A 26,648-nucleotide genomic window follows, 5' to 3' on the forward strand; every position below is an offset into this window, starting at 1 on the left:
GGGGTGGGGTGGAGAACCCATATTCCTCTTCTGTAGGACTTTGCTGATCTATTCAGAATGCTTATAACATACAGACTTGCTATTCGTATCATCTCACTGAGTGTAATTCACTTAGGATCCCTTTTCAAAGGTATTGGGCTGAGAAAAAGAAAATGGAGTTCATGAGAACTCAGTGGAGAAGAGGGCTGGAAGACAAGGGGAAGCTGTGGGGGGCCAGCACTTGGCACCTCTCAAATGAAAGGTGGGCATTGCCATCTGTCACCTCATGGCATAGTGACTTTCTGTCTCAGCATACTATACACTTCAATCTCATGAATTCCTTTCTGCCTTTCAAGACGTTTACTTCCCAGGAAAAATGATTTCATGATAAAACAAGGTTTATAACCGCACTGTTGTCTTGCACAATTTAAAGCAACAGGTCTTAAGGATAGAACCCAAGGGACAAATTGTAAGTGAAGCCCATCCTGCCCGCAGCTGCTTAAAAATCTTCATTACAGATACATCCCATTGATGAGGTAGTCAGATTCCTCAGACGTAATGGGACGGGCTTTCTTCAGTTTCTGCTTCACCAGTCGGAGTCGGCAAGTCACCATGAGAAGCAACAAAGCAGTGATGGCCAGACCCAATGCCAGGGGTAACACTGCACCTATGCAAGGTTTGGGGAGGGGAGAAGCACTGGTCAGTAGTTGGCAACAGTGACAGCTACTGGTTACTATATGATGAGCACCCAGCATGCATTATTTTACCCCCTCTGAACACCTCCAGTTGGTACTGGTACTACTGCTGCTTTTCTGACAAAGGTACAGAGAGGTTAATTCCCCTGTGTAGTTATGTACTGTAGGTCTAGTCTTAAACCCAGCCCACTTAAAAACCAAATTCTCTACCAAGTTGTTGCAAAAGTTGCCTGGCATCAGGAGTAAAAACACCACAATGAGACCACCCTTATCTCCAACTATTGTAGAGACTGCAACCTCAAGAAATGTTCTCATTATAGTCTTGTGACATTTATGGATTCACACATGAGCACCTTCTGATTAGCTATCGTCTGACTCTTGATTTCTGGTTCTGGTAGGGCTTAAGATATTAATTTCCAGGACTTGAAAGACGGTACCATGGTTAAGACACTTACTGCTCTTCCAGGAGAGTACCCAGCTTCAATTCCTAGCACCCACAAGACGGCTCACAACCAACTGTAACTCTAGTTCCAGGGGATCTGATGTCCTCTTCTGGCCTCCATAGGCACCAGGCACTCACGTGGTACATAGACATACATATAGGCAAAACACCCATATACAGAAAATTAATTTTTTTTAAATCCAAGGATCCTACTATCTTCTAGTAGACCATATTGAAAACTGTTATCAAATATGCTGGTGTACTTGGTCAGCCCTAAAAACAAATGTATATGGGCAACACTGAACAAATTCAGCAGGTTGTGTGTGTGTGTGTGTGTCTGTCTGTCTGTCTGTCGTCTGTAACAATAATAAAAAGGGGCCATGTATTTTTTGGGGGGAAGGGAGCACAGGAGAAGTTAGAGAAAAGGGAGGAGGAAGTAATGTTATGTTTTAATTAAAGCTAAAATTGTAAAAATATGCTGGTGTAACTTTGGCCATTGGTTTTTCCTTTGGAGCTGGACCTGGGCAGCAGACCAGAGTAGCTTGTAGTTTTCCAGAGTCTGGAAGCGGCATGGGAGATGTGTCTCCAGTCAAACTCAGCAGACTCTATTCTTAGTCCCTCTACACTGGAGTAGGGCCAGGTCTGGGATGATCGTGAGGCTATTTTTAGCTGCACCTTCCTGCAGCTGGACAAACTAAAGGAGCCAACATCTCCATGTGTAGCTTGGTTCTGAAACATTCCATTTTGCTTATTTACTCTGTGTTGATTAATAGCTTTCCATGTGCCGGACACTGGCCTAAGAGCTAGTAATCAAAGATAAGCAATTGTTTGTTTGTTGCTCACAGAAAATACCCCACAAAGATAAGCTAATGCTAAATGCCAGCTTTATAGCTGAATAACTGAATGCTCACAACCACGTGAGCTGGTACTAACATTATAGCCGTTTTACAAACAACGGAAATGGGGATATCTAATACTGTGTCATATGTCCTGGAGCACCCCACCCATTCAGGACAGAGCCTGTGGTCTAGTCCTTACAGTGCCCATTTCTCCAAGATGGATGTGAGAACATGTCTGGATAACTTCAACCCGAGAAGATAGGCGTTTACTAGAAAGACTGCAAAGAAATGTTAATATTACAACGACAGAGTTGTATTTAAAATCTAATGATGGGAAGAAGTATCTGGCTAGTAAGATTTTGGCTAGAGTGATTTGGATCTTATGTGGGAGCTCAGTTTAGGGGAGGGCAGAAGGTAAGTTTGTTACTTATGTTTGTTCTTGAATATATGTATATACTGTGGAGCATTTTCTGGTTAACATGCCTGTAGGGCAGTGGTTCTCAACCTTCCTAATGCTGCAACTCTTTAATACAATTCTGAATATTCATCTGTGAGCATATCTGCATGCTGGAGAAGGATAGAGGAGTGATCTCTCATATTCCCAATGGTCTCAGGTGACCCTTTCATTTAATCTCAAAAGGGTCATGACCCACAGGTTGAGAACTACTGCTGTAGGGGCTCCAGGTGGAATGTCCCCCTAGGCTCTTTGATTATCTGGTCTAGATACCTCGGAGCTGTTAGCATACTGATAGTAGCTGCTACAGTGAAAGTGAGATCAATAGATAGAAAGGAAGAAGGGACAGGGGCAGGCTCCAGAAGGCAAGAGTCAGAGGGCAGAGATGTGGAAAGCCAACAGAAGGGAAAGGCATCACAGGGAGTGGTTCCTGTGAATGAGATGCCCCAAAGGGCACGGGGTGGAGCCTGGGGAGTCCACTAGATTAGCATTGGACATTTATTTACAGGACTGGGATATTTTCTTCTTTGTGCACTGAAAGAGACCTGGTTGCTTGCAGCCACAGAGGGTGTGAACCAATGGAGATTATGAGATGGTGGCAAATGCCACTGGGGAAATGGCTGCATCCAGACTCAGGAGCGGTGGCCTTGCAGAGGTAGGAAAGGAAGAGAGCGTGGGGCAAACACACAGGTCTGTTTGAGGGTGGAAGCTAAGGAAGTTCTCTCCAGACAGCCTTAACTTTAAACACTTACATCTGGCCCCAGGTGTAGCTGGCCTCACCTTGACATGACCTCAAGATGATTTCACACTAGGGGCTTCTCAAACTCTAGGTTAGTATCCGAATACCCAGGACTGTCCTGTGTCTGGAACGTGAGGAAAGGATTCGGAAGTTGCTTTAGTGTCTATGGAAATCAAATTTTAGGGTAAGGCCAGTGCTCCCTTATAGAATTGTGAAAGAAAAACGTGAGGAAATGCACAGCTGAGAAACTGGTTCTAGAGCCACCCATCCCACAGCCCTGCAGTCTGGAAGCATCCAGAACCCCTGCTTCTCCTTGCATTGAGGTTTTAGTGGCCACTACCGGCTCCTAGTGCCATCCTGATGAAAGATGTTTTCAAAGGGCTAAGTGGCCCGCAAGTGTCAAGACCGAGACAAAGGAAGGTTTTGTTGTCCTCCCACAGGAGCTCAGAGACCCCCTCAACCACTTCAGCTTGGAATACAACAGCCCCAGTTTCGCCTGCACAGGGAAGGGCTGTTAGCCTACGAGTCTGGCTTGATCAAAGATGAAAAGCAGTGTTTAGGCTAAAGGCGGGGAGCAAACTTTGGGTGGACATCTCAATCCTGTGGCTCAGGCCCACCTAGGGTGACAAAACAAAATTCATGAAAATCTCTGTTTCCCAAATCAGGTATGAGGTTGCGAATTCCTGTTTAGGGCTCTGTGTCTCTCCCTGGATCTGTCTCTGTGAAGTGTGTGGGTGTGTCACACACACACATACACACAAACATCTATAATGTAGTATTTGCCAGAATACTGAAACATATTCTTCTCTTTTTAAACTGAGTTGTGTGTATGTGCACTTGTGTGTGTGTGTGTGTGTGTGTGTGTGTGTGTGTGTGTGTGTATGTGTGTGTGTGCTCAGGGCAGAGGTTGATGCTGGGTGTCCTCTTTATTGCTCCCCATCTTAGTCTTTGAGACAGGTCTCTCACTGAATCTAGAGCTTCTAGAGCTCGCCTGGCTACACTGGCTGGCTAGTGAGCCCCTGAGATCCTCCTGTCCATCCTCAAAGTGCTGGTGTTACAGGCATGTGCCACCACATCTGGGCTTTTCCCTGGGCACTGGGGACCTGAACTCAGGTACTCATGCTTACACAGCAAATATTTTACACACTGAGCCATCTCCCTATTGCTGCCCCCCCCCCCCCTTTGAGACAGAGTCTCACTCCATAGCCCAGGGAACTCACTATGTAGCCCAGGCTGGCCTTGACTTTATGGCAATCTTCCTGTTTCAGCCTCCTGAGTTACAGAGCCACCTCACCCAGCTTGCCTTTTTATTTTTTAGATCATGTAGAGAATGTGGATGTCTGTGTGTGTGTGTGTGTGTGTGTGTGTGTGTGTGTGTGTGTGTGTACATGGGCTTGCCAGTGCATGTACATATGTATGGAGGTCAGAGGTTGACACTGAATATCTTTCACTATCACTCATCTTATCTTTTGAGACAAGGTCTCTCATTAAACCCAGAGCTCATCTATTGGCTAGTATAGCTGCCCAGTGAGCTCCAGGGACCTACCCATTCCCATTTCTCCAGGGCTGAGGTTACATATCTATGTGACCGTGCCCAGCTCCTATGTGGTTGCCACAGACCCAAAATTACGTTCATGCTCTTGTATAGCAAGCACTTTACTGGCTATGGCAGTTTGCAAGAAAATGCCTGTTAGGATCCTGCCCTCACTCCCACACATGCACAGCTCGGGGGTTTTACATCTTACATCATCAGGGGGCGCTGGTGACTATGTACGCACAGTGGGGTCACACAGTCTGCACCTTAAAAGCTGGATGCAGACTCTATCCTCTCTCTTTCTCTGCTCTCTTCCTGCTCTGCTCTGCTCTCCTCTTCCCCCATCCCACCATCTTTCTCTCTTACCAGGTCTGGTCCCCTTCCCTCCCTTTCCCTCCTAATAAAGCTCTGAAAACTAATACTGGGTTCTGTCGTGACCGTGACCTTTCCACGTGGTAACCAGCACCGCCACCAGTGATGTTTATCATCCTTTCAATGCCCCTCAAAGGAAGTGGCACTATTAGGAGTTGTGGCCTTGTTGGAGGAAGTGTCACTGTGGAGGTGGGCTTTGAGGTCTCAAATATGTTCAAGATACTGCCCAGTATCTAAGTTTACTTCCTATTGCTTACATATCAAGCCAACACCATGTCTGCCTGCCCATTGCTATGCTCCCAGCCGTGATGATAATGGACTGAACCTCTGAAACTGTAAGCCGCCATCTCAATTAAATGTTTTCCTTGTAAGAGTTGCTGTGGGGACTGAAGAGATGGCTCAGTGGTTAAGAGCACCGACTGCTCTTGCAGAGGACCTGGGATCAATTCCCAGCACACACATAGAAGCTCACAATCGTCTGTAATTCTAGTTCCAGGGGACCCAACACCCATAGCAAAACACCAATGCACATAAAATAAAAATAAATTAATTAAAAAAAAACCCTACAATTAAGAGTTTCTGTGGTCATGGTGTCTCTTCACAGCAACAGGAATCCTAACTAAGACACTAGCTGAGCCACCTTCCCAGCCCCTTGTCTCTTTGAAACAGGATTTTGCTATGTAGATCATGCTGGTCTCACACTTGTGAGCCACTCTCCTGCCTCTGCCTCCCAAGGCTGTGCCTAAGGGGTTCCAGGCATGTCCACCACATAGCACTTGTGTGTGTATGTGTGTGTGCACGTGTGCGTGTATGTGTGCGTGTGTGTGTGTGTGCACACACATTGGTGTTTTTGCCTGCATGTGAGTTTGTATGAGGTGCAGATCCCTTGGAGCCGGAGTTACAGACAATTGTAAACTGCCATGTGGGTGCTGGGAATTGAACTTGGGTCCTCTGGAAGAGCAGCCAGTGCTCTTCACTGCTGAGCCATCTCTCCAGCCCCACCACATAGCATTCACTCTTTGCTGTTTAATCCTTAGTTGACATAGTTTCCTCAATACTTTCAGTTTGGATAATTTGAAATTATTTTTTCTCCAACTCCTTCTAAAACACAGAGACAGAATTGTTAGTAACTCTCTAAAGTGAAGTCTCTCTTTTTCATACCCATGCTTAAAAATGTATTAAAATGGCTTAATACATTCCAACTCTGTACCATAAAAAAGCCTAAGAGGATGAATTATCTATTCTGCTTGTATGAGTAGGAATGATATTCAAGCTATCTTAACAACTAGAATAAGGAGCGCTCCATTAGAACTGAGCCTCCAGGGACATGTGACCATGGGCTCCAGACAGGCTGGCTTCTCTCTCCATGCTGACAGGTGACAGGGAGTCATTCTAACATTCAGAGACAAGCCACATTCAATGGGCCAGCAGACTGCAGTGGATACAGACAGCTGTTGATATCTGCGTTATGCTCAGACATCAGTTGTTTAAAAATTATATTTGGTATTACCCAGCCATGAAAAGGAAATGACCACTGTTGTACAGATACTACAAAGAATAGTCTAGGGGGGAAAGAAAGCTTTGTCCGTGTTCAGATCGATAATTTAGGGATTATGTTTTGTTCCCCTAGGTCTTTCTGCTGACTTAGTGAGAGGGATTCAGGGCGAAAGCCTTTCTACAGGACCATCAGTGTGCTCTTTCCAGTTAAAACAACCCAAATGATGAAACTGACCTTCCACATATCAGTGTCCTGCCTCCTGTACTTCCCACGTTCCTGGCATGTTCCCTCACTAAGAGCACACTCTCTCCCTCACTTTTCCACCTCACACATAACTCCATCTTAACGGCCATCATTTACAACCAAACCATGCAGTATACACGAAACACTGTGGCGTTCACCCTCCACAGCCTCCTGTGAGGTAGGATGAGTTATTGCTGTCACCTCCCGTGAAGTCACTAGAATCCAGAGATAAGGACCTGGCCGTGGTTGTGGAGTTGAGTGAAAGAGCCGGAATTTGAACTACGGGGTCTGATCTGTCCTGGATTCCGCTCTGTAGACCAGGCTGGCCTCGAAATCAGAGATCTACCTGCCTCTGCCTCCCGAGTGTGGGGACTAAAGGCGCGTGCCACCATGCCTCACTGAGCCTGTATTCTTAACCTCTGTGCCCCAAGTGTGGCTTTTCCCACAGAGTGATCCCTGGAAGGATATGGGAAAGACAAAGTGAGAGCCAAAGACAGTAGGGCTGCTGTCAAGGGCACCATTTGCACGTGACCTTGAAGATGAGAAGACAGTTCCGGTCCCCAAAGCACTGCTTCAACCTGAACTCTTACAGCCCCACCTGACACGCAGCCAGGGCTCGGGTGGTTCTGTGGACCTCACTGCTCTGAAGTGTGTTTCCAAGGCGTACACTGACCTGCTTCTGGGGCTGGGTGGTCCCCTCGTGCGTGATCACTCTTGGACTTGAAAATGTAACTTCCCTCTTCTTGGTTCTTTCCTGAGGAATTACTGTCTGTGGGAAGTGAACAGATAGATGTTAAAGGGACATTAAAGACTTCTGGAAGTAGGCATGGAATTACAAGTTTACTTTTTAATTTAGGTATATGTCTGTCTGTCTGAGTGTATGACATGTATATGGGTACCCACAGAGGCTACTTGTGAATCCCATGATGTGGGTGCTGGGGTTCAAACTCATCTTCTCTGGTTAACCACCAAGGAATCTCTCCAGTCCCTTATTTAAGGTTTTTTGTTTGTTTGTTGTTTTTCGAGACAGGATTTCTCTATGTTATAGCTCTGGCTGTCCTGGAACTACCTCTGTAGACCAGGCTAGACTTGAATTCAAAGAGATCTGCCTGCCTCTGCCTCTGCCTCTGCCTCCCAAGTGCTGGGATTAAAGGCCTGTGCCACCATGCCTGGCTCCCTTATTTACTTTTTAAAAGATAGACTTAAAGAAAGGAATGGCAGGATTTATTTTTAAATAAACATAGGCCGGTTGGGCATGGTGGCTCATGCCTTTAGTCTCAGCACTTGGGAGGCAAAGGAAGATGGATCTCTGTCAGAGACCCTGCAAACCTCATGGCTCAGAGTGAGATGATCTGCTCAAGGTGAAGAATGACTTGGCACCACATCATGCGAACTTCCAGAATCTGACCTTGTTTATTCTTCTTACACATTTAAACACAGTAAAGCTGGGAAAGGTGTCCACGTGGCACACACTGAACAGAACTCAGGGGGTGGCTAATGCTCCACCATGGAACTATGTCCTGGCACCCTTTGCTCATTTTCATACTGAGGGACCAGTACGCTTGGAAAGGGCTCTCTCCAAATGGTCTAGAAGTAATGTAAACAACCTTAAGTTGATTATCATGTTTTTTCCTACCAATGAAGGAAGGAATACTAACACTGCAGGGGCTAGGGTTACAATGAGGTCCTCAGAGCTGAGTTAACATGCACCAGGCTCTTCCTGGCTTAAGTCCCTAGAGTCCAAACCTTACTCTCCTAATCACTGCTTATGAATAGTCAAATATTTCCCCATAGGGTAGTGTTCTAAGATCACCATCTCTCCCTGTGCCCAAATGGAGGATATGTAAAGGAATCTGCTGATTGTCTTAAATGACATTTTCCACAGAAGTAAACAAGTCAAGGAAAGAGGGCCTACTCCTCTCAAAATTTCAGGGTCATAGCCCTTGATTATCCTCATTTGTGTTAGGTTTAGATGAGGGGTAGGTGAGTCAAGAGGACACTGAGATGGACTATTGAAGACTAAGGAGTTTCTTAGAGGAGGAGTTACTAATGCCAGGGACAGACAGACAGACAGAGAGACAATAGTAGAGGTTCCAAGGAGACTGCAGTCTCTAATACCAGAGATGGCAAGTCCCCGAAGAGGATCAGGGACTTTGTGGCATAAGAGCCTCTTAGGACTCTTCAAGGCCGGGAGACTTCACAGCCAGGGCCGGAAGCCAGGCTCTCTCCTTATAAGATGGAAGGCAAGGAGGTGGGTGGGGAGCAGGATGTACATTCTGCCAATGCCTTAACAGTGATACCATCTGATGGAACGCACTTCCTGGAGGAGGAGTCCTATCTGTATTGACCCAGTAGGGTGATATACTGGAGGAGGACATTCTAACATTACGTTCTTGGGGTTTGTGATAAATGAACCTCCTCACACTGGATATTTTGAGATGGATTCCCAGCACCATCTTGGAAGGACACAAGCTTTTACAGCTGTTCCATAAACCACACTTCCACAGATCCAAACTACCTTTCTGGAACTGTGATCATATAGATTCTGATCAGTTGCCCCATAACATGAAATGTGAGAATTCTAGACGAGAACATGAGGAAGGAGACCTTTAAAACAAGTCTAATTTAAGGCTTTTGTTTTATTTTGTTTTGTTTTGTTTTTTCGAGACAGGGTTTCTCTGTAGCTTTGCACCTTTCCTGGAACTCACTCTGTAGCCCAGGCTAGCCTTGAACTCACAGAGATCCATCTGGCTCTGCCTCCCACCCAAGTGCTGGGATTAAAGGCGTGCGCCACCACTGCCCGGCCTTTAAGGCTTTTTTTTTTTTTTTTTTTTTGGTGGCACCTTCTAGGAAGTTGGCCATTCAAGATGAAGCTGAATATCTCCTTTCCAGGCACCAGCTGTCATTGAAGTGGATGATAAACAAAAGCTTTGTATGTTCTGTGAGAAGCACAAGGCCACAGAAGTAGCTGCTGATGCTCTGGGTGAAAAGTGGAAGGTTATGTGGGAACCACAGACAAGGTTTTCCCATGAAGCAAGATGCCTTGACCCGTGACAGAGTCCCCCTGCTGTTGAGTATGGGGCAATCTTGTCATAGATCAATGAGAACTGGGTAGAGGAAATGCAAGTCTGTTCAAGGATGCAGTGTGGACACCCATCTCTATGTTTTCAATGTATATTTTTGATTATTATAAAAAGGGGTGAGGGGGAGAAGGATATTCCCGACTGACAGATACTACTGTGCCTCAATGGTTGGTGCCCAAAAGAGCTAGCAGTACCTGAAGGTTTTCAGTCTCTCTAAAGAAGATGACGTCCACCAATGTTTCTAGAAAGCCCTTAAACAAAGAAGGTAAGAAGCTCAGGACCAAAGTGAGGGAGACCAGCCTCCTCTTTTTCCCCCAGGGTACTCTTGAGGAGGGAGAAGTGAGAAGTATGTAGATAGAAATATAGAGGAGAGAGACAGTTAGAAACATAGGATAGCTCAGGAGGGCCTGGGTCCAAACCCATGAGCACCTTCTGTCTCTTCTAAAGGGCTTTTAAAGGAATGCCAAGGGGTGGAACAAAAGACCTCCCTCCAGCACAGCCAAGTGCAGACCATCCCAGACACCTGGTGACCATGCGTGTGGTCAAGCCATCCGCTAGTGCAGCCCTGCTGGGTAAAGCAAGCTCAGATCTCACTAGGAAGCTTCTGTGGGCCCCCACACCAAAGCACCCAAGAGTTAGCGTCTATTATTCTGCATGTCCCAAAACTCGAAATTGCTCTAAAGAAACAATGCACTAAGAAAAGCAAAGAGGAGGCTGCAGAATGTGCTAAACTTATGGCCAAGAGGATGAAGGAAGCCAAAGAAAAACACCCGGAACAGACTGCCAAGAGATGTAGGCTGTCCTCGGTGAGCGCTTCTACTTCTGAGTTCAGTCCAAAACAAGTCTTGAAGAGTAACAAGTAAATGACCAGACTTGACTCTCAAAAGAAATAATGAAGTCCCTAAAGCTGATAGAGTAGCTTACAATGAATGAGACCCTCAATTTGACTCCCAGCCATATAGAAATAAATAAGTGAATGAATGCCCTTAAAACAAAGACCTTTTATATAACTATTACCCAAAAGACAAGCTAAGTTCGAGGCTTTGGTGTATTTAGTAGAGGAAGAATACCACACTTGTATGCAGAAAAGGTTTGGGTTTCTGTTCATGTTTCAGCCCAGTTCCTTGAAGGACTTGGCTGATCTGCTACACAACCCACAAATTCCTAAGTTCCCAATAAACAGAGCCCATGTAAACGGGCACACAGCACTGCTTTATACCACTCTGCAGGCCTGGAAACCGGCTTTCCTTCCTCCCAGCTAGACTGGATGCAAGAAGACAGCCTTGTTAACGGTGACTTGGACCACACAGAGAACAGGCCCCACAGCTGCAACCATACCCCACGACAATCCAGCCATTGTGCCATGAGACGCTGAGCAAACACAGACAGCATCTGTGCTCCCAAATGCCAGGGGCGCAGGACATTCTGAGCACGCATTCACTGTGTAACCAAACATTTATACATGCCCTATACAATCTTAAAAAAGACTGTGTTTGAGGTTGAGAGTGTATTTCAATGGTTCAGTGAGTGTTTTGCATATATAAAGCACTGAGCTTATTCCTCAGCATGCACAAAAAATGGTGCCTGCACTGAATACATACAGAGACTTATCATTAGTCCCTAAAAATACAGTATAAGAACTATTTATTTAGTACTTATACTATATAAGGAATTACATGTAATTTGGGGATGGTTCGCAGCATACAGGAGGATGTGTGTATAGGTCACATGCAAATATAATGCCTTTTTTTTTTTTTACACTTAGTTATTTTGTATGTATGTGGGTGGGGCATGCATGTATGCCATGGCCCTTGTGTGGAGATCAGGGGATAACCTGCAAGATTGGGTTCTCTCCATCTGTCAGGTGAATCCTTGGGGCTGGAACTCAGGTCATTAGGTTCTGCAGTAAGGGCCTGGACTCACTGAGCTGTCTCGCTGCCCCATAGTGCTACTTTTATAGATGGTGCTTTAGCGTCTTTGAACTTTGGTGCTCACGGGCCCTGGAACGGATCTCTCAGGGATATCAAGACATCAAGGGAGGACTGTTTTTACTAGACATTCCTTTCCATAAACCAACACTTGGTTTCTTTTCAGTGCTGGAGATCAGGTTGAGGGACTCTGGATGCTAGACAAGCCTTCCACTGACCTACAGCTCCAGAGCTCCTTCGCTGTATTAGTACAAATGTCAGGGTTGCTTTCTGTTTTATTTTGTTTTGGCCAAATTCTTCATTTCAATTTGTAAATCATTCTATTTTGGAGTACATTTTCTTGATGGTCTTCAAGCATAAAATATAACTTTGTTAGCTATACTAACAACAGAAAACAAAGACTATTATTCATGGAGAACTCATTTTGAGTCCTTACCTGGCATGACAGGACTGATTTGACTCTCTGGCGCCCTCTGGCTGGAGTGAATCCTCTTCTCTGTGTGGGATACAGTAGCTGGTTGGTTGTGGGGAGTGGCTTTCTGGGGCTTCTCAAACCGGGGGTCTCCTTCACTCAGTCCTGTGGTTCTTGGCTGGGCAGAAGTAGCCGCTGTGTATGTCTCCATCTTGCGGTCAAGGCCCACTATGGAAGAACTCTGTTAATTGCTGGGTTTCTTTTCTCTCTCCTCTCTCTCTCTTTCTTTGTGTGTAAGTGTGTGTGTGTGCCACACTGCATGTGGCAGCCTGAGGACAACCCTGTTGTTCCTTAGGAGCCATCCACCTCTGTTTTTGAGACAGATTCTCTTCTTTGTGGTTTAGAACCCAGAACTTATCAAGCAGGCTAGGCTAGCTAACCAGCAGGCTTCTGGATCCTCCTGTCTCTGCTGCCTCTGTCCTGGGATCACTACCACAGACCTCCACATTTACCTTTTTTACATGGATGCTGAAGAACTCTCACCTCTTCTGCCTTGCATTTCTTTTCTGAACTTTAACCGAGACCGCTGTATCTGCAGTTGATTTAAAATCATGGCTCCTGGAGACTAATATCCCACTCAGCTAAGACATGCAGAGCCCAATAAAATCTATTGCTTACTTTTGAAATGGGCAATGTGTTCTTTCCTCTTTTAGTAGCTTTCCTAACATGGACAAAGACAAAAGAGAAATTCAACCGCGAGCGTATGTGTGTGTGTGTGTGTGTGTGTGTGTGTGTGTGTATGTGTGTGTGTATGTGTGTGTGTGTGTGTGTGTGTGTGTCTGTCTGTCTGTTTCAGTCTCTCTACTTTGATAGCAATGGGGGTTGAGCCTTGGACCTCATGCACATGAGGCAAACACTAAACCACTGAGCTACTTCTCGGCTCCTCAACTTTATGTTCTGGGACATTTTTCCCTCTTCCTTACACTAGCACTTTATTAGAACATTTTCTACAGCTCTTCTTTCTTATGGTACACTTTTAACTACACGTGCTTACAAAACTGGTTTATAGTTCTAACTTAGCCACACCCCAGTGTGTCATGAATAGTCCTTAAAAATTAGAAAAGCAGTGCCAAGCACGGTGGAAGGAAGCACACGCCTGTAATCTCTGAGCTCGGAAGGCTAAGGCTAGAGGATTGTGAGTGTGAGGTCAGCCTGGGCTACATGGCAAGTCTGTATCACCCAATAAATAAATAAAATCAATGCAAAATGTTAATGTATTTCAGGTTTTTTTAAAAAGTGTATTACACGCTGGGTGGTGGTGGTGCATGCCTTTGATCCCAGCAATCAGGAGGCAGAGGCAGAGGCAGAACTCTGTGAGTTCAAGGCCAGCCTGGTTTACAAGGCAAGTTCCAGGACAGCTAGGGCTACAGAGAGAAACCCTGTCTCAAAACAAAAAAGCCAAAACAGCAACAAAAAGGTGTATTACACCACATGGTGGAGGTCAGAGGACAACTTGTCAGTCAATTCTCCCCACCATGTGGATCCTGGGGTTAGCCTCGGGTCATGAGGCTCCTGCAAGCTCCTTTACTCAGTCAGTCATCTTGCCAGCCCTGCTTCAGGCTTTTTTTTTTTTTTTTGTATTTTTTTAAAGTGTATGTTATATAATATTCTAGATATAAGGAAAATCTTTGGAAAGTTAAAAAAAAATCATATGCAGTACCAAAAACCTGTCATCTGCAACTCAGACTATAGCCTCAGTGAGTTCTCAAGCATAGCTTTTCCGTGGAAAGTTATTCCTGGAACCAGCAATGGAAGGACACCGGGTTCCCGTTTTATCAAGAACACAGACAAGCCTCTGCCGCCCCTTCCGGATCCCCGCCCGATAAGGCCCGGCAACCGACTTACAGTTCTGACAAAAGTCTTCGTCAGACCCATCTGGACACTGCCTCACTCCGTCACAAGCCAAGGTGATGTCGATGCAGCAGCCGCTCTCACAGAAGAAATGGTAGCGCGAGCACACGCTGGAGCATCCTGTTTGCGAACAAGTCTCAGGTTGCAGGGTTGCACAGAGCGTCAACATCCCTGTCAGGATGACTGGGGAAAGGGAACTCCAAGCAGGGTAAAGTGACAGGGATGGTGAGGAAGACACACAGAGCTGGAGCAGCAGATTAGCGGGTCCCTCCATCACCCACCCACCCGCGAACTCTCAGGGCTGCCTATGTTGCTTTATTGCTCGGGCTCCTTTCCCTGCTGCTCATTTTGCATCCATTCCCTCATTTATCCATCACAGGCCCCGCGTCAGGTGGGTCACCTGATGCTATCCCAGCCCTTTGTGGACCATGTTTCAGTAGCAACACCATTTTATATAGTCTGTGTCTTGAATTCTTTTTTTAAGTAAGACATTTTTTTCTTGAGATTACCTTTCTGCTGCTGACTTTTACATGTAGATGACCAGATCGCCAGTGTTGTGGAGGATGATCTGTATGTAGCTACTGGCTGGTGTGGATATACTTTTGTGAAATAATGGCACTTTTTTTCCTCTTGGAGCTTTCAGTCTGCAGTGAAATGCGTAGGAGCTACAGATGTGGTTTTGAAAGGCGTTTTTCTCTCCTCTTGATTAAGCCAACTTTGCTAAATAAGGATCAGGTGGAGGCTGGAGAGATGGCTCAGCCATTAAGAGCACTGGCTGATCTTCCAAAGGATCTGGGTTCAATTCCCAGCACCCATATGGCAGCTCACAACAGTCTGTAACTCCAGTTCCAAGGAATCCAACACCCCCATACAGACATACATGCAGATAAAACACCAATGCACATAAAAGTTAAAAATAAATAAATTTAATAAAAAAGAGGTAACTCTCAAGTAATAGATAAGAAAGACATCCAGCTAGAATCAGGTCTTAACGGGTCCTACGATTTGATGGTGATGGGATGAACTAAAAGGTTCTTTCGGGAACATGGGTGGCAAATTATGACAGTCCACTAACAGCAAAAGCTAAGCATTGTTGATACGCACAGACGAGATCGACACTAATTTTGTTGGAAAGCAGTCAACGAAAAGACTAGAAAGTGAGTCTATTTGGGTGCGAGGAGATTAGAAGATAGTTTGATCCCAAAGAAGAAGTAAAGAAAGGACATAAAGAAGACAGAGGCCTGCAGAGTCAGCGACCGCCACCAGGGGGAGCAGACGGGACCGAGGAGGCTGTAACCAAGCAACCCTACACATGTGACAGGAAAAACCCCCCGGATTGCAGGGCTGTCCTTACTTCTGTGTAGTTTTAGAAACAGAGCTGCATTTATAACTTATATTTTTATGGAATAGTCGTCTTCAGACTTTTTAAACTGTCTTACTAAACATCTGAAATTCATTGATAAATAATATGCATGTGCTCGTGTTTTGAGATGCGGTACCCGAGAGGGACTGCAGGGCTGAGTGGGCGAAGGTGCCTGTCACCAAGCCTGAACACATGAGGTCAATCCCAGAACACCACATGCTAGAAAGAGAGAATCAACGCCCTGCAAGTTGTCCTCTGACTGTCACACATGCCTGTGTGAGTGCAGGCACACAACACACGCTGCATGTACACACATGCACACACAGAGTGTAAGACATCATACACCTTATCCCATAAACTGAAAATTCCCAGAAGATTAAAAATTAATAAAAATAAAAGTTCAAGTCCTGGTCTACAGAGTGAGATCCAGGAAAGGCGCAAAGCTACACAGAGAAACCCTGTCTCGAAAAACTAAAAAAAAATAAAAGTTCAAGTGTCTTATTTTCCTGCCCTAAAAATGCCTTCAGCATCAGGTGGGGTTTGTCCCTATTTGCAATCACTGTTCTAGCTCAGACTGAAATGCTCTCAAGCCTGCTATCTGAATATGTGGTCTCCCCCAGCATTTAAAGGTGTTAGAGATGTCAAGATACTCAAAAACTGAACCAGGTCACAGTGTGTGTGTGTGTGTGTGTGTGTGTGTGTGTGTGTGTGTGTGTACTAAAGGAGACAGAAACATCAGTCTATGTCCCCACCTCTGTTTTCCACTGTTCATACATGGTATTTCTTCATACATGACTTCATGGTTCTAATTGAACCACTAAGTGGTCAGATAGGAACAGCACCATGCTGACTGCTTTCTACTATTGTTTTTGTTCATTTGTTTATTCAAGGCAGGGTTTCTCTGTGTAGCCTTGGCTGTCCTGGAACTCACAGAAATCTGCCTGCCTCTGCCTTCTGAGTGCTGGGATTAAAGGCATGCATCACCATACCCGGCTTTTTGCGTGGGGCTTTTTAACTCACTCATGTACTTTGCATATTTTAGTCTAACTGTACTCATTAGCCACACATTTTTTTCTCCCTTACATTTTTTAAATGATTTATTATATGAACTACTGATACAGTCACGTCTCCATTCTATCCTATGATAGAATATCATATCCTTGCACCCCATATTTTATTTTTAATGGATGGACAATAGTAGTATATAGTTATATGCTATAGAACAGTATGTTTTGATATATGTACATATTGCAGAAAGACTAAATCAAGTCAGTTCATAAATCTATCACCTTACCTACTAATTTTTGTGGGAAGAACATTTAAGCTTGGTCTTTTGGCAATTTTGGAATGTACATTACTATCAGGTGTAGTCACCATGCCGTGCAGTAGACGTCCCTAAAACATACTCCTCTGTTTAACTGGAATTTTGACAAGCATTTCCTACACAAATGAGCCCAGCTTTTAGCAAGCATCCTCCTGCCCTCTGCTTCCATTGGCTGGACTGTTTAAACCATTGTCTTTAGTTGCACACTTCAAACACACATACGAGAAAGACCCTCTGTCTTTACACAAAACCCTCTCCTAGAAAAGCCGGGCACTGTCTTTGACAAGGTCAAAGGGGAAAGGTGGAAGGTCATCTCATAGGCCCCACTAGCCCATGGTCTATGCTCTGAGAATGTTCTCTATACCCTAACCGGTGGGGCCAAATTGTCCTACATATAGAGCCCATGTTTGCTAATTATATTTTTAGCAAAAACTTCAAGCACCAAAAATAAGATGAAGATCTTGTGAAATGTGTCACCAGGATGTAAAATCCCACAGACACCATCCTTCCCTGAACAGCTGGGCTTTGGCTGGCCGTGGGGAACTCAATGGAAGGACTTCCTTCTCACCTCCAGTAGAGTGGATCCTGGGAAGCACGCTCACAGACACGTTGTCAGAGCTTCTCTGGCCCACGGTGTCAGTCACAGTCAGCTGGAAGATGTATGCTCCTTCCTTCAGGTGGGACAGCTCCAGGGTTCCTGGCTGAGGCACCTGTCATACAGACATGTTTAGGGAAGAGAGCTGACTGAGCACAAGGCCCAGGAACACACATGAACATGTACACTGCTCCCCCACCCCTCGCCCCACAATAAGCCATCGGCTCCTCCTTTCACCTTAGAAATGACACATAAATAACCTTGAAACAGAAATAATAATAAATGATAGATGGCACTCAAAGTTAGAAATTACTTCTGAAGAGGGGAGGTGGTGGCGCACGCCTTTAATCCCAGCACTCAGGAGGCAGAGGCAGGCGGATCTCTGAGTTTGAAACCAGCCTGGTCTACAGAATGAGGACAGCCAGAACTATACAGAGAAACCTTGTCTGGGAAAAAGAAAAGAAAAGAAAAAAAGAAATGACTTCTGATGTACAAATTAACCAAGAAGCTGAGGTGTAAGGAAGACAAACAGGAAGGTGGTCCTGCACAGGTTCAGTCACTCACTCAAACACAGGAGAGGGATGCCATGATGGCAGTCACATGGAAAGATAAGCAGGTGGCAGGAACCCTTGCTAACAGAAGACTCAGTAAGAACCTATCGTATAACCCAGCTACTAAAACAGTTCATGCAATTGGCTTCATTAACAGGCGTTGAGACAAATGTTCAGATCACAAGAGGGAGCATCAGGTCAGAAGGAGCCATAGCACATGGGGGGAATTCTGTTAGGAGTTTCAGAGTTTATGAAGGATACACACCTAAGAAAATCCAGATCAGGCTAGAAGGGTCTGAAAACCAGTACAAGAGCTTTTTATACAGAGTAAAAGGATGTGATCAGCATTTTCCGAAGGGAAGAGCTTGTGCCAATGCATAGTGAGGTACAGACTGTTTGGGCTGACTAACAATACGCTAGGCCACTGGTTCTCAACCTGTGGGTCGATACCCCTTTGGATTTCAGATATCCTGCATATCAGTTATTTACATTAAGATTCTTAAAAGTAGCAAAATTACAGTTATGAAGTAGCAACAAAATAATTTTATGGTTGGGGTCATCACAACATGAGGAACTAAGCCAGGCAGTGACGGCATATGCCTTTAACCCCAGCACTTGGAAGGCAGACTCAGGTGGAACTCTGTGAGTTCAAGGCTAGCCTCATCTACAGAGCAAGTTCCAGGACAGCCAAGGCTATACAGAGAAACCCTGTCTCAAAAAAAAAAAAAAACAAACAAAAAACAAAACAAAACAAAACAAAAAAAAACAAAGGAGGAGGAGGAGAAGAATTATTCTTTACACGATAACAATTCTATTATTAGCTCACCTCTTTTTTTTTTTAAAGATTTTATTTATTTATGTATATGAGTGCTTTATCTGTATGTACAACTTTATGCCAGAAGAAGGCATCAGATCCTACTAGAGATGGTTGTGAGCCACCATGTGGTTGCTGGTGGCTCAGCACCTCTGGAACTCAGGACCTCTGGGAAGAGCAAGCAGGCAGTGCTCTTAACCACTGAGCCATCTCTCCAGCCCCTCACCTCTTTATATTCATTTCTGTCATACTTCCTAGCCAGATTTTTAACTGAGGGTAGCTAGGAACTTGTGATATAGTCCAGCCTGGCCTTGAACTTGTGATCTTCCTGCCTCAACCCCCTGAGCACAGGCATGTGCCATCACACTTGGATACTATCCAAATCTTATACTAAGAAAGATAACCTTTTGAAGAATAATCAGAATTATTGAAACATGGTGTAAGTCGTTCCCCTTGAGCTGAAGGAGCAGGACCCTGACAAGCTTCAAAGCAAACAATCAAGACTGTTTATTTAAGCACAAAAAGGAGTTTATAGAACAACCATTTTTAGGATAATTGATTTTATAATTTCTCCATTTTATGCAAGCTCTGCTTGTTTACAGGCATTCAGGGACTATGAAGGACATTATAGAATCCACCTCCCAAGATAGGCGGTGGTGGCGCCTTTAAAGGCGCACGCCTTTAATCCCAGCACTCAGGAGTCAGAGGCAGGCAGATCTCTGTGAGTTCGAGGCCAGCCTGGTTCTACAGAGTAAGTTCCATGACAACCAGAGCTGTTACACAGAGAAACCCTGTTTTGAAAAACAAAACAACAACAACAAAAAGAATGACATGAATCACCTTCATGTCCACTGATGGGTCACCCTGCTTCAACGTCCACTCATAATGGACGATGGCGTGGTCATCTGTGCTTTCTCGGCCATCCAGAATCACCCCGTCTGTGGGCAGATGCAAAACCACATCCTTCCCGGCCTTGCTAAGTGGAGGCTCATCCTCACCTGTGAAAGACAACAGACCTCAGAGGCATGACTCCCTGATTTCCCAGCCCACGAAGAGCAGTTATCTTGTTTGCCAAACAGATTAGTCCATCAAAAAGAATAAATATCAACTAAAATCTACCTTCCCATTAGCTTTCATCATGTTCCCTTTATACACCAAACAATAAACCAGCAATCTATTCTGACATGAAATTTTAGCAAGTGGAAGAGGAAGTATGGAGTTCCAGCTGTTCACAGTAGCTATAGAAAACTAATAATATATTTAAAATTTTTTAATGATTTATTTTTACTCTATGTGCATTGGTGTTTTGTCTGCATGTGTATGTCTGTGAGGGTGTCAGATCCCCTGGAACTGGAGTTACAGACAGTTGAGCTGCCATGTGGATGATGGGAATTGAACCCGGGTCCTCTGGATGATCAGCTGGTGCTCTTAACTGCTGAGTCATCTCTCCAGCCCCCAATAACATTTTTTAAAAACCTTCAAAAGTTTTACGTGGAAGGGTCAGGAAAGCACTGAAATATCTTGCCTGTCATGAAACAAATTAATCTTGCCTCGCCTGAAGGAAAGTCAGGATGTCACTGAATTGTGTTTAAGCAGGCCATAGATGTGATTTCTGAACCCAGGGAAACCCTCCCATCCCAACCTGACCTCTGATGACCTCTGAGATAACAATTCCTCCTCAGTTCCAATCCAGGCCAATTATACTGTAAAATGTACTTTGAAACAAACCAGAGCTCATCTACACAGAAACAGTCCCTGGAGCAACAAAGGACAGCAGTTACCAAGAGCAAGAAAAATGTAATTTTGAATTTTCATTATAAAAATGTCATCGACCATGTTAGCACTATGGAAACATTGACTTCTCTTGGAAAGTAAACACAGCAGGTAAGACAGAGGTGAATTAAGACTCACACCAATCGAGCCTGAGTGTTTCAAAGTGGGATGTAATCTAGAGGACGATGTCAGCTGACCTCATTCACAACACACTGCCGTGAATGGAACCTTCCTGGTAAGACCTTCCGAATCTCTGCCAAGTGGTGCGAAAGATACAGATTGGCTGAGAAACGAAAATAAGACTGCAGGATGAGGGACTGAGGTGGGGCCAGAGAAGGGAAGAGAGGTAAATACAGAGGAACGCTATAGTGCATTTTATTTGTTTTTCTCTCCTAGGCTGTAGAGTCGATCATTTATTTCTTAAATTGCATCATTCCAGAAAAAAAAGAAAGAAAAAGAAAAGAAAACATATCCACAATTCCAGTATGATTCTCATTCTATCTAATATGTGCAGTCCAGTTTTTCCCATAAGATACTGATGATCAAACACAATCGTATTTATGTAATTATAACTTAGGGTGAGCTCTTTGTACCACGCAGCATGCTGGGTGCTCTACAGGCACCACCTCACTTGGCACCCACTGTCAGTCTGAAGTGGGCATCATGAGTGGCAGACATGGGCTCAGAGAAGCTGAGTCAGGCGACTGACATCACACGCAAGCGGTGAACCTACATCCGATCCTAAATCACAGGCTGCTTCCACTGTATTTTTTTGTTACCTTAATAATTTATAGAGTTGGATCCATTAATGTATTGCTCTATTCCACCCATTAATATTTATTCAGACATCTTGGCAATGTCAATGAAATTACATAGACTCCATGACTTCCATTTTGACTTCTTTTGGGTTTCTAGGGATGAAAGTCAGAGCCTGTGTACACTGGGCATGTGTCCTACCACAGGGCCACACTTCCTGCATCCATTTTATTTCTCTCTCTCTCTCTCTCTCTCTCTCTCTCTCTCTTTTTTTTTTTTTCTGAGACACGGTTTCTTTGTGTAGTTTTGGTCCCTTCCTGGAACTCTCTCTGTAGACCAGGCTGGCTTTGAACTTACAGAGATCTACCTGGCTCTACCTCCCAAGTGCTGGGATTAAAGACGTGTGCCACCACTGCCTGGCCCATTTTTATTTCTTAACCCCTGAAATTGGACATTTATTTTTCACCAACTTTATCACTATAAACAATGCCACAATAAACATATTTTTGCTCATACTGTTTCTTTAGCACAGATCATTCTCCTTAACAAGAAAAATTCCAGAAGAGTGGTTCTCAACCTGTAGGTCATGACCCCTTCAACAAACATCTATCTCAAAAATATTTGCCTTACGATTCATAACAGTAGCAAAATTAAAAGTTTTGAAGTAGCAACAAAATAATTTTATGGTGGTGGTGGGGGTGTCACCACAGCATAAGGAACTGTATTAAAGGGTCACAGCCTTAGGAAGGTTGAGAACCACTGATCTAGAAGAATGGATATTTTAAATTTCCAATAAATTATTTCCTAGTTGGTTTCCAAGAGATTGGTACCAATTTACACTGTCAATGACCTTGAATATATAGTTTCCCACATGCCTGTCAAGTTTAAAAAATGTATTTTTGGTTTTTTACAATTTAGTAAGTGTAAGCTGATGTTTACATTTGATCCCCCCCTCCTTTTTAGGTGGTACTGGGAATTGAACCTAGGCCCTCTCCTATGTTAGCTAAGTGCACTGCTGAAAAGCTATACGCCAGCCTCTAACTGTCTTTAACTTTGGACACTTCCCATGTTTATCAACTCTATTTCTTCTCCAGGGAATTGTCTACTTGAATCCTTGGCTCATTTACTTTTGTTAAATCAACCCTCGGCTCTATTAATATTTTAAGATATTTCCTAGACTCTTGTTCATAATTCCTTATTTATTGACATGAAGTTTTTGTGAATTTGAATAAAATCTATCTTTCCTTTATGATCTACTTAATTGATTTGAAGACATCTTCCTTCCAGATAGGTAACAGTGAATTTAGCTTTCAGTTTTCCTGTCTAGGGAGTAGACTGTGGCTTAATTTGAGAATACATGTGTATATAGGGCCAGTGAGTGTATATCGGGCCACATCAGTAAATAAGGGTATGGTGATATTTTATTTTTATTAAAATGTTATTTGTATGTCAATAAATAAAGTTGCCCGGGGGTCAGAGCTATTAGCAAGCCATAGGAAAGCAGGGCAGTGGTGGCATATGCTTGTAATCCCAGCACTTGGTAGGCAGAGCTAGGTAAGTTTCTGTGTATTCAAGGATACAGCCAGCATTGGATATACACGCCTTTAATCTCAATACCAACCATAGAAGACCTGGAGGTCTATACAGACAGACAGTGATGAGGCAGTCATGTGGTTGGGTTTACAACCAATGAGAAGGCAGAACAGAAAGTCTATATAAAGACTTTAACTCAGGAGGTAGCTCTCTTTCGGAGAGGTAGGACCATCACAGGAGGAAGGGTAAGGTTTTAGCTCTTAGCTCTGACCTCTTGGCTTTCTTCTTTGCATTGGTTCTGTGTTTCTTATTTAATAAGATGGTTGGTTACATCTACATAAGGGCACTCAACGCCAAGTTTAATGACTTGAATTTGACCTCCAAGACTCACACAGTGTAAGGAGAGAACCAATTTCCTGTAAATTTGTTTCTGTCTTCCATATATATGCTATGGCAGGCATGACCATAAACACGCCTGGTAAATAAATGATGTGAAAATAAATAAATGTACATCTGGGATTTGTATGTGGTCAGAGTCGTCAGTCTCAATGCATTTTCCCCAACATTGCCAACAAATAATCTTAGTACTATTTATGAACTGTAAGTGTTTACTCCTAAGGCAAAAGAGAGAGGATGAAAATGTGAGCCAGATCCTTGGAGATGAGTCAGCCGCCTGCAGAGAGATCAGCCCTGAACAGGAAGGTCAGTCCTTGCTTTGTATTTGAAGACAGGCAGCCGAGGGAGGTCTGTTTGGAAGACAGAAGAATTCCACCTTACGGCTTTGGTTTTTCTAACATGGAAAAGGGTTGCCTTTCCAAGCTCTACCCAGAGAGTCTGGGTTTCAGGCTAGTCAATCCAAACAGCACAAAGGTTCTGGTCCCCGAATGCTGAAAGATTATATTCTCAGCTCCTTCAAGATCCCAAGGACTTCAGCCTCCACACCACAGCCCTCTTTTTTCGATCTTTCCAGTCAGTCACATCAACCAACCAAGTAACTAACTATACCACAGACACCTGTACCACCTTGATTACTCACAAGAAACATCCATGCTTGGTCATTATGACAATCTAAGCTAGAACACAAGCAAAGCACAAAGCAAGTCCCAAGATAATTATCTTGGGATGGGAGAAGCCTAGACTCAAACCCCGGGACTCAGGAGTTCAAGCATTCTCCTTTCATCAGATGTTCTAGCAGGTAGGTTCTGTCTCATCAAGATATCTCCCCCCTCATTCCTCTATTCTCCCACCATCCCTGACGGCTACCTCATTATCCCACCTGTGGGGGACAGACCTTCAGGGGCTGCTAGAGAAAGCACTGAGCTACTCTACTCGGTGGCTCAGGTCAGCAAACTACTCGCTGAGAGGACCTCAGGCAACTCGCTTTCCAGGTCAGCCTTCCACACAACAGGATTTGATCTTTGAGCTGTTCTGAGGACAGAGTGACTTCACGTGTGTAAAGAGCTCAAAATTGCTTTTAACATCAAACTCAATGAGCATGGCCAATATACTGGCTAGTGGGTAATGCTATAAATCTATTCTAGCCTAACCCATCCAGCCCTCCCCCATGTCTTCTTGAGCCTTTTAACTCACCCCAAATGGACCAGTCACAACTCCCTACAAGGAGCCTTGCTAAATCACTTTGACTCACTTAGCCTCTAACTCCACATGCTCACAAGAGTCACAAGAAATGGGGGGGAAGAAATAATAATAACCCAGAAAGGAAAACTGAAGTAGTCTTAGACACATAAAGAACTCAAAAGGTTCTGTAAAACACCCTTTGCCCTCCATGCAGGGGCCCACAAACGCAGCCTGTGGGCATAGGCTGCACCTTCAGCACCCCATGTTGCTGAAGACCTGAAGAAGTCTGGGCACGTCAGTGCTCCCCAGAGAGGAGGTCATGCCAGTGGTCATGGAAAGCTCCCTCTAGAGAAGGGAAGGACAAAGGGAAAGGAGAAAAACCACTGTTGTTTCTGGCCTTACTCTTAACCCTGCTGACTTTTCTTTCCCCAGCTTTACAGAAAGCTCCCGTAGCAATGCCAGTTTCTTCCAGATGAGCACAAAGAACCCGGGGCAGGGATTTTATTTCTCTGCTACTTTTTTCCTTCATTGTCTTGGCTCCTCTGGAGCATCTGCATATAAAACCACAGGATCGACAAGCTGTTTAGGTCTTTTAAAGAGACACACTTTTTAACACAGTATCCACTGTGTATCCAGTGCTGAACCCGGTAGGCCCCAGGACAGAGTTCCTAACCCCTCAGCACACGGCTGGCCCTGCTTAAACTCAGGTCAAAACCAAAAGGGTCGTTAATGTGGAAACATTTCTAGGGAAGGGGTGGGAGAGAAGAGTGCAGGCAGGGTGACAAGTTTTCCTTCATATTTTCGTCTGAAGGAAGTACGTACAGGCAGAGAGCCAAACCAGGAAGCAGTGGGCAGGTGCTAGGGACAATTTGGCATCTAATCAAATCTTGTCCTTGCTATTTCCTGCCGTAAAACACTCTTTATAAAACACACGAGACGAAATAAAACTAATCATTATTGGAGAAAGGAAGCTCTGAGATATCCTCTTCAATAGAATTTCCGCTAGTCCTCTCTAATCAGCCCTGCAGAGGCAGCCCACCACACCTGTCTCTCTGCCCCATCTACTGGACTTTCTCAGCACCCATCCCTAAGTCTGAGAAATGTGACCCACTTTTCCGATTATCCGCAGCTACAGTCCTTTGGAAGCAGAGGACATTGCATGCTTGGTAGCAAATGCCCGGACGGCGCTTACCCGGCCCGGGCGAGCCCCCGGCGGCGTCCCCGGCGCGGCTGAGAGTGTAAGTACGGTAGCCTCGGAGCGGCGCGAACTTGCAGACGCTGCGGCCCCGCGCCGTGCAGTTGAACAAGTAGCAGCGGGGCGCGGGCATGGGAGCGGGCGCGCTGGGCCCCCGGGGCAGCTGCACCACCGCCACGGTGCAGCGCGGCTCGGAGCAGCAGGCCGCCACGCACTGCCGCCAGCCCCGCACGGTCCCCGGTGCGCGCAGGAAGCTGGCTCCGGCCGCGATGGAGTCTTGGGTGCGGATGATGGTATCGGGCACGGCCCGGTAGACCGCCGTACCGCCCGCGCCCGGGCAATCCTCCCGCGGGCCGCCGAGCAGCTCCGGTTCTAGCTCCTCGCGCGGCCGTGCCCGCTGCAGCTGCCGGCGAAAGTCCTGGAGCAGCCGATCGACCCCCGACGGCGGGGCGGCGGGCTCTCCAGGCCGGCCGCTCGGCAGCCAGAGGCAAAGCAGCAGCAGCCCGAGCAGCGCGCGGTGCCGGGAGCCCGGGCCCGGTCCTCCCCGGGCGGCCATGGCACGAGCGCGGCCTCAGAGCACGGCAGCCCCGGGGCCTGGCTGCTGCACGGAGGCGGCGGGCGTGCGGGCTTCGAGAGGCATCGTGCACCGAGCCGGGCGGGGCCTGGTACGGCCCCGGCCCTTCTACCTGGTTGCGGGCTTTGGGCGCCTCTAGCTTTGCTCCGGCCGCGGAAGCGCACCGGGGCAACGAGCGGCCTCTGCGTGGATCAGCACCGGCGTGCGGACAGCGGCTGCGGCGGGGGCGGAGCCTGGCGTGCAGGGGCGGACCCGGGGACGGGACTTCCGCGGGCCGGCGTGTGACCGGCTGTGCGGAGGAGGAGAAGGAGGAGACTCCCTATACTGCCGGGCTGCTCCGTGGAGTGATCTCATCCTGTGGATGTTGGGCCTAGCAGGCCTCATTAACCAACCAGACTTGCAGAAGGCCGTAGCTCGCAGGACAGGGCTCTCGGGGATGGAGGGGAGACTCAGTCCATCAGTC

At 45.6% G+C, this 26,648-nt stretch overlaps 1 protein-coding gene across 6 annotated transcripts; it reads right to left on the reverse strand.

The window, feature by feature from the left end:
• Lrp11 (LDL receptor related protein 11) lies at positions 1-26,167 on the reverse strand. 6 transcript variants are annotated; one of them, XM_059272382.1, is made up of 7 exons: positions 25,609-26,167; positions 19,617-19,774; positions 17,385-17,526; positions 14,124-14,249; positions 12,243-12,413; positions 7,469-7,564; positions 1-646 (listed from the first exon to the last, which is right to left on the reverse strand). In XM_059272382.1, exons 1-7 carry the CDS (start codon positions 26,165-26,167, stop codon positions 492-494), a joined length of 1,407 nt encoding a protein of 468 aa, XP_059128365.1. In that variant the 3' UTR covers positions 1-491. The 6 variants fall into 6 exon arrangements, with proteins under 6 accessions (XP_059128365.1, XP_059128364.1, XP_059128363.1 ...); XM_059272381.1 differs by having other exon boundaries at positions 12,243-12,446; XM_059272380.1 differs by having other exon boundaries at positions 12,243-12,446; positions 19,587-19,774.
• Between the last annotated feature and the right edge of the window lie 481 nt (positions 26,168-26,648).

This window comes from Peromyscus eremicus, chromosome 8b, assembly GCF_949786415.1.
Source record: "Peromyscus eremicus chromosome 8b, PerEre_H2_v1, whole genome shotgun sequence".
Classification (NCBI taxonomy): Eukaryota; Metazoa; Chordata; class Mammalia; order Rodentia; family Cricetidae; genus Peromyscus; species Peromyscus eremicus.

Excerpts from the sequence above, each read along its gene's own strand:
- Lrp11 (XM_059272380.1), bottom strand. The coding sequence starts at position 26,167 with ATGGCCGCCCGGGGAGGACCGGGCCCGGGCTCCCGGCACCGCGCGCTG. Across the intron at positions 14,250-17,384 it reads CAGGATCCACTCTACTGGAG|GATGCTCCAGCGTGTGCTCG; the intron begins GTGAGAAGGAAG and ends GTTCGCAAACAG. Across the intron at positions 12,447-14,123 it reads CGAAGACTTTTGTCAGAACT|TGGGCCTTGACCGCAAGATG; the intron begins GTAAGTCGGTTG and ends GTTCTTCCATAG.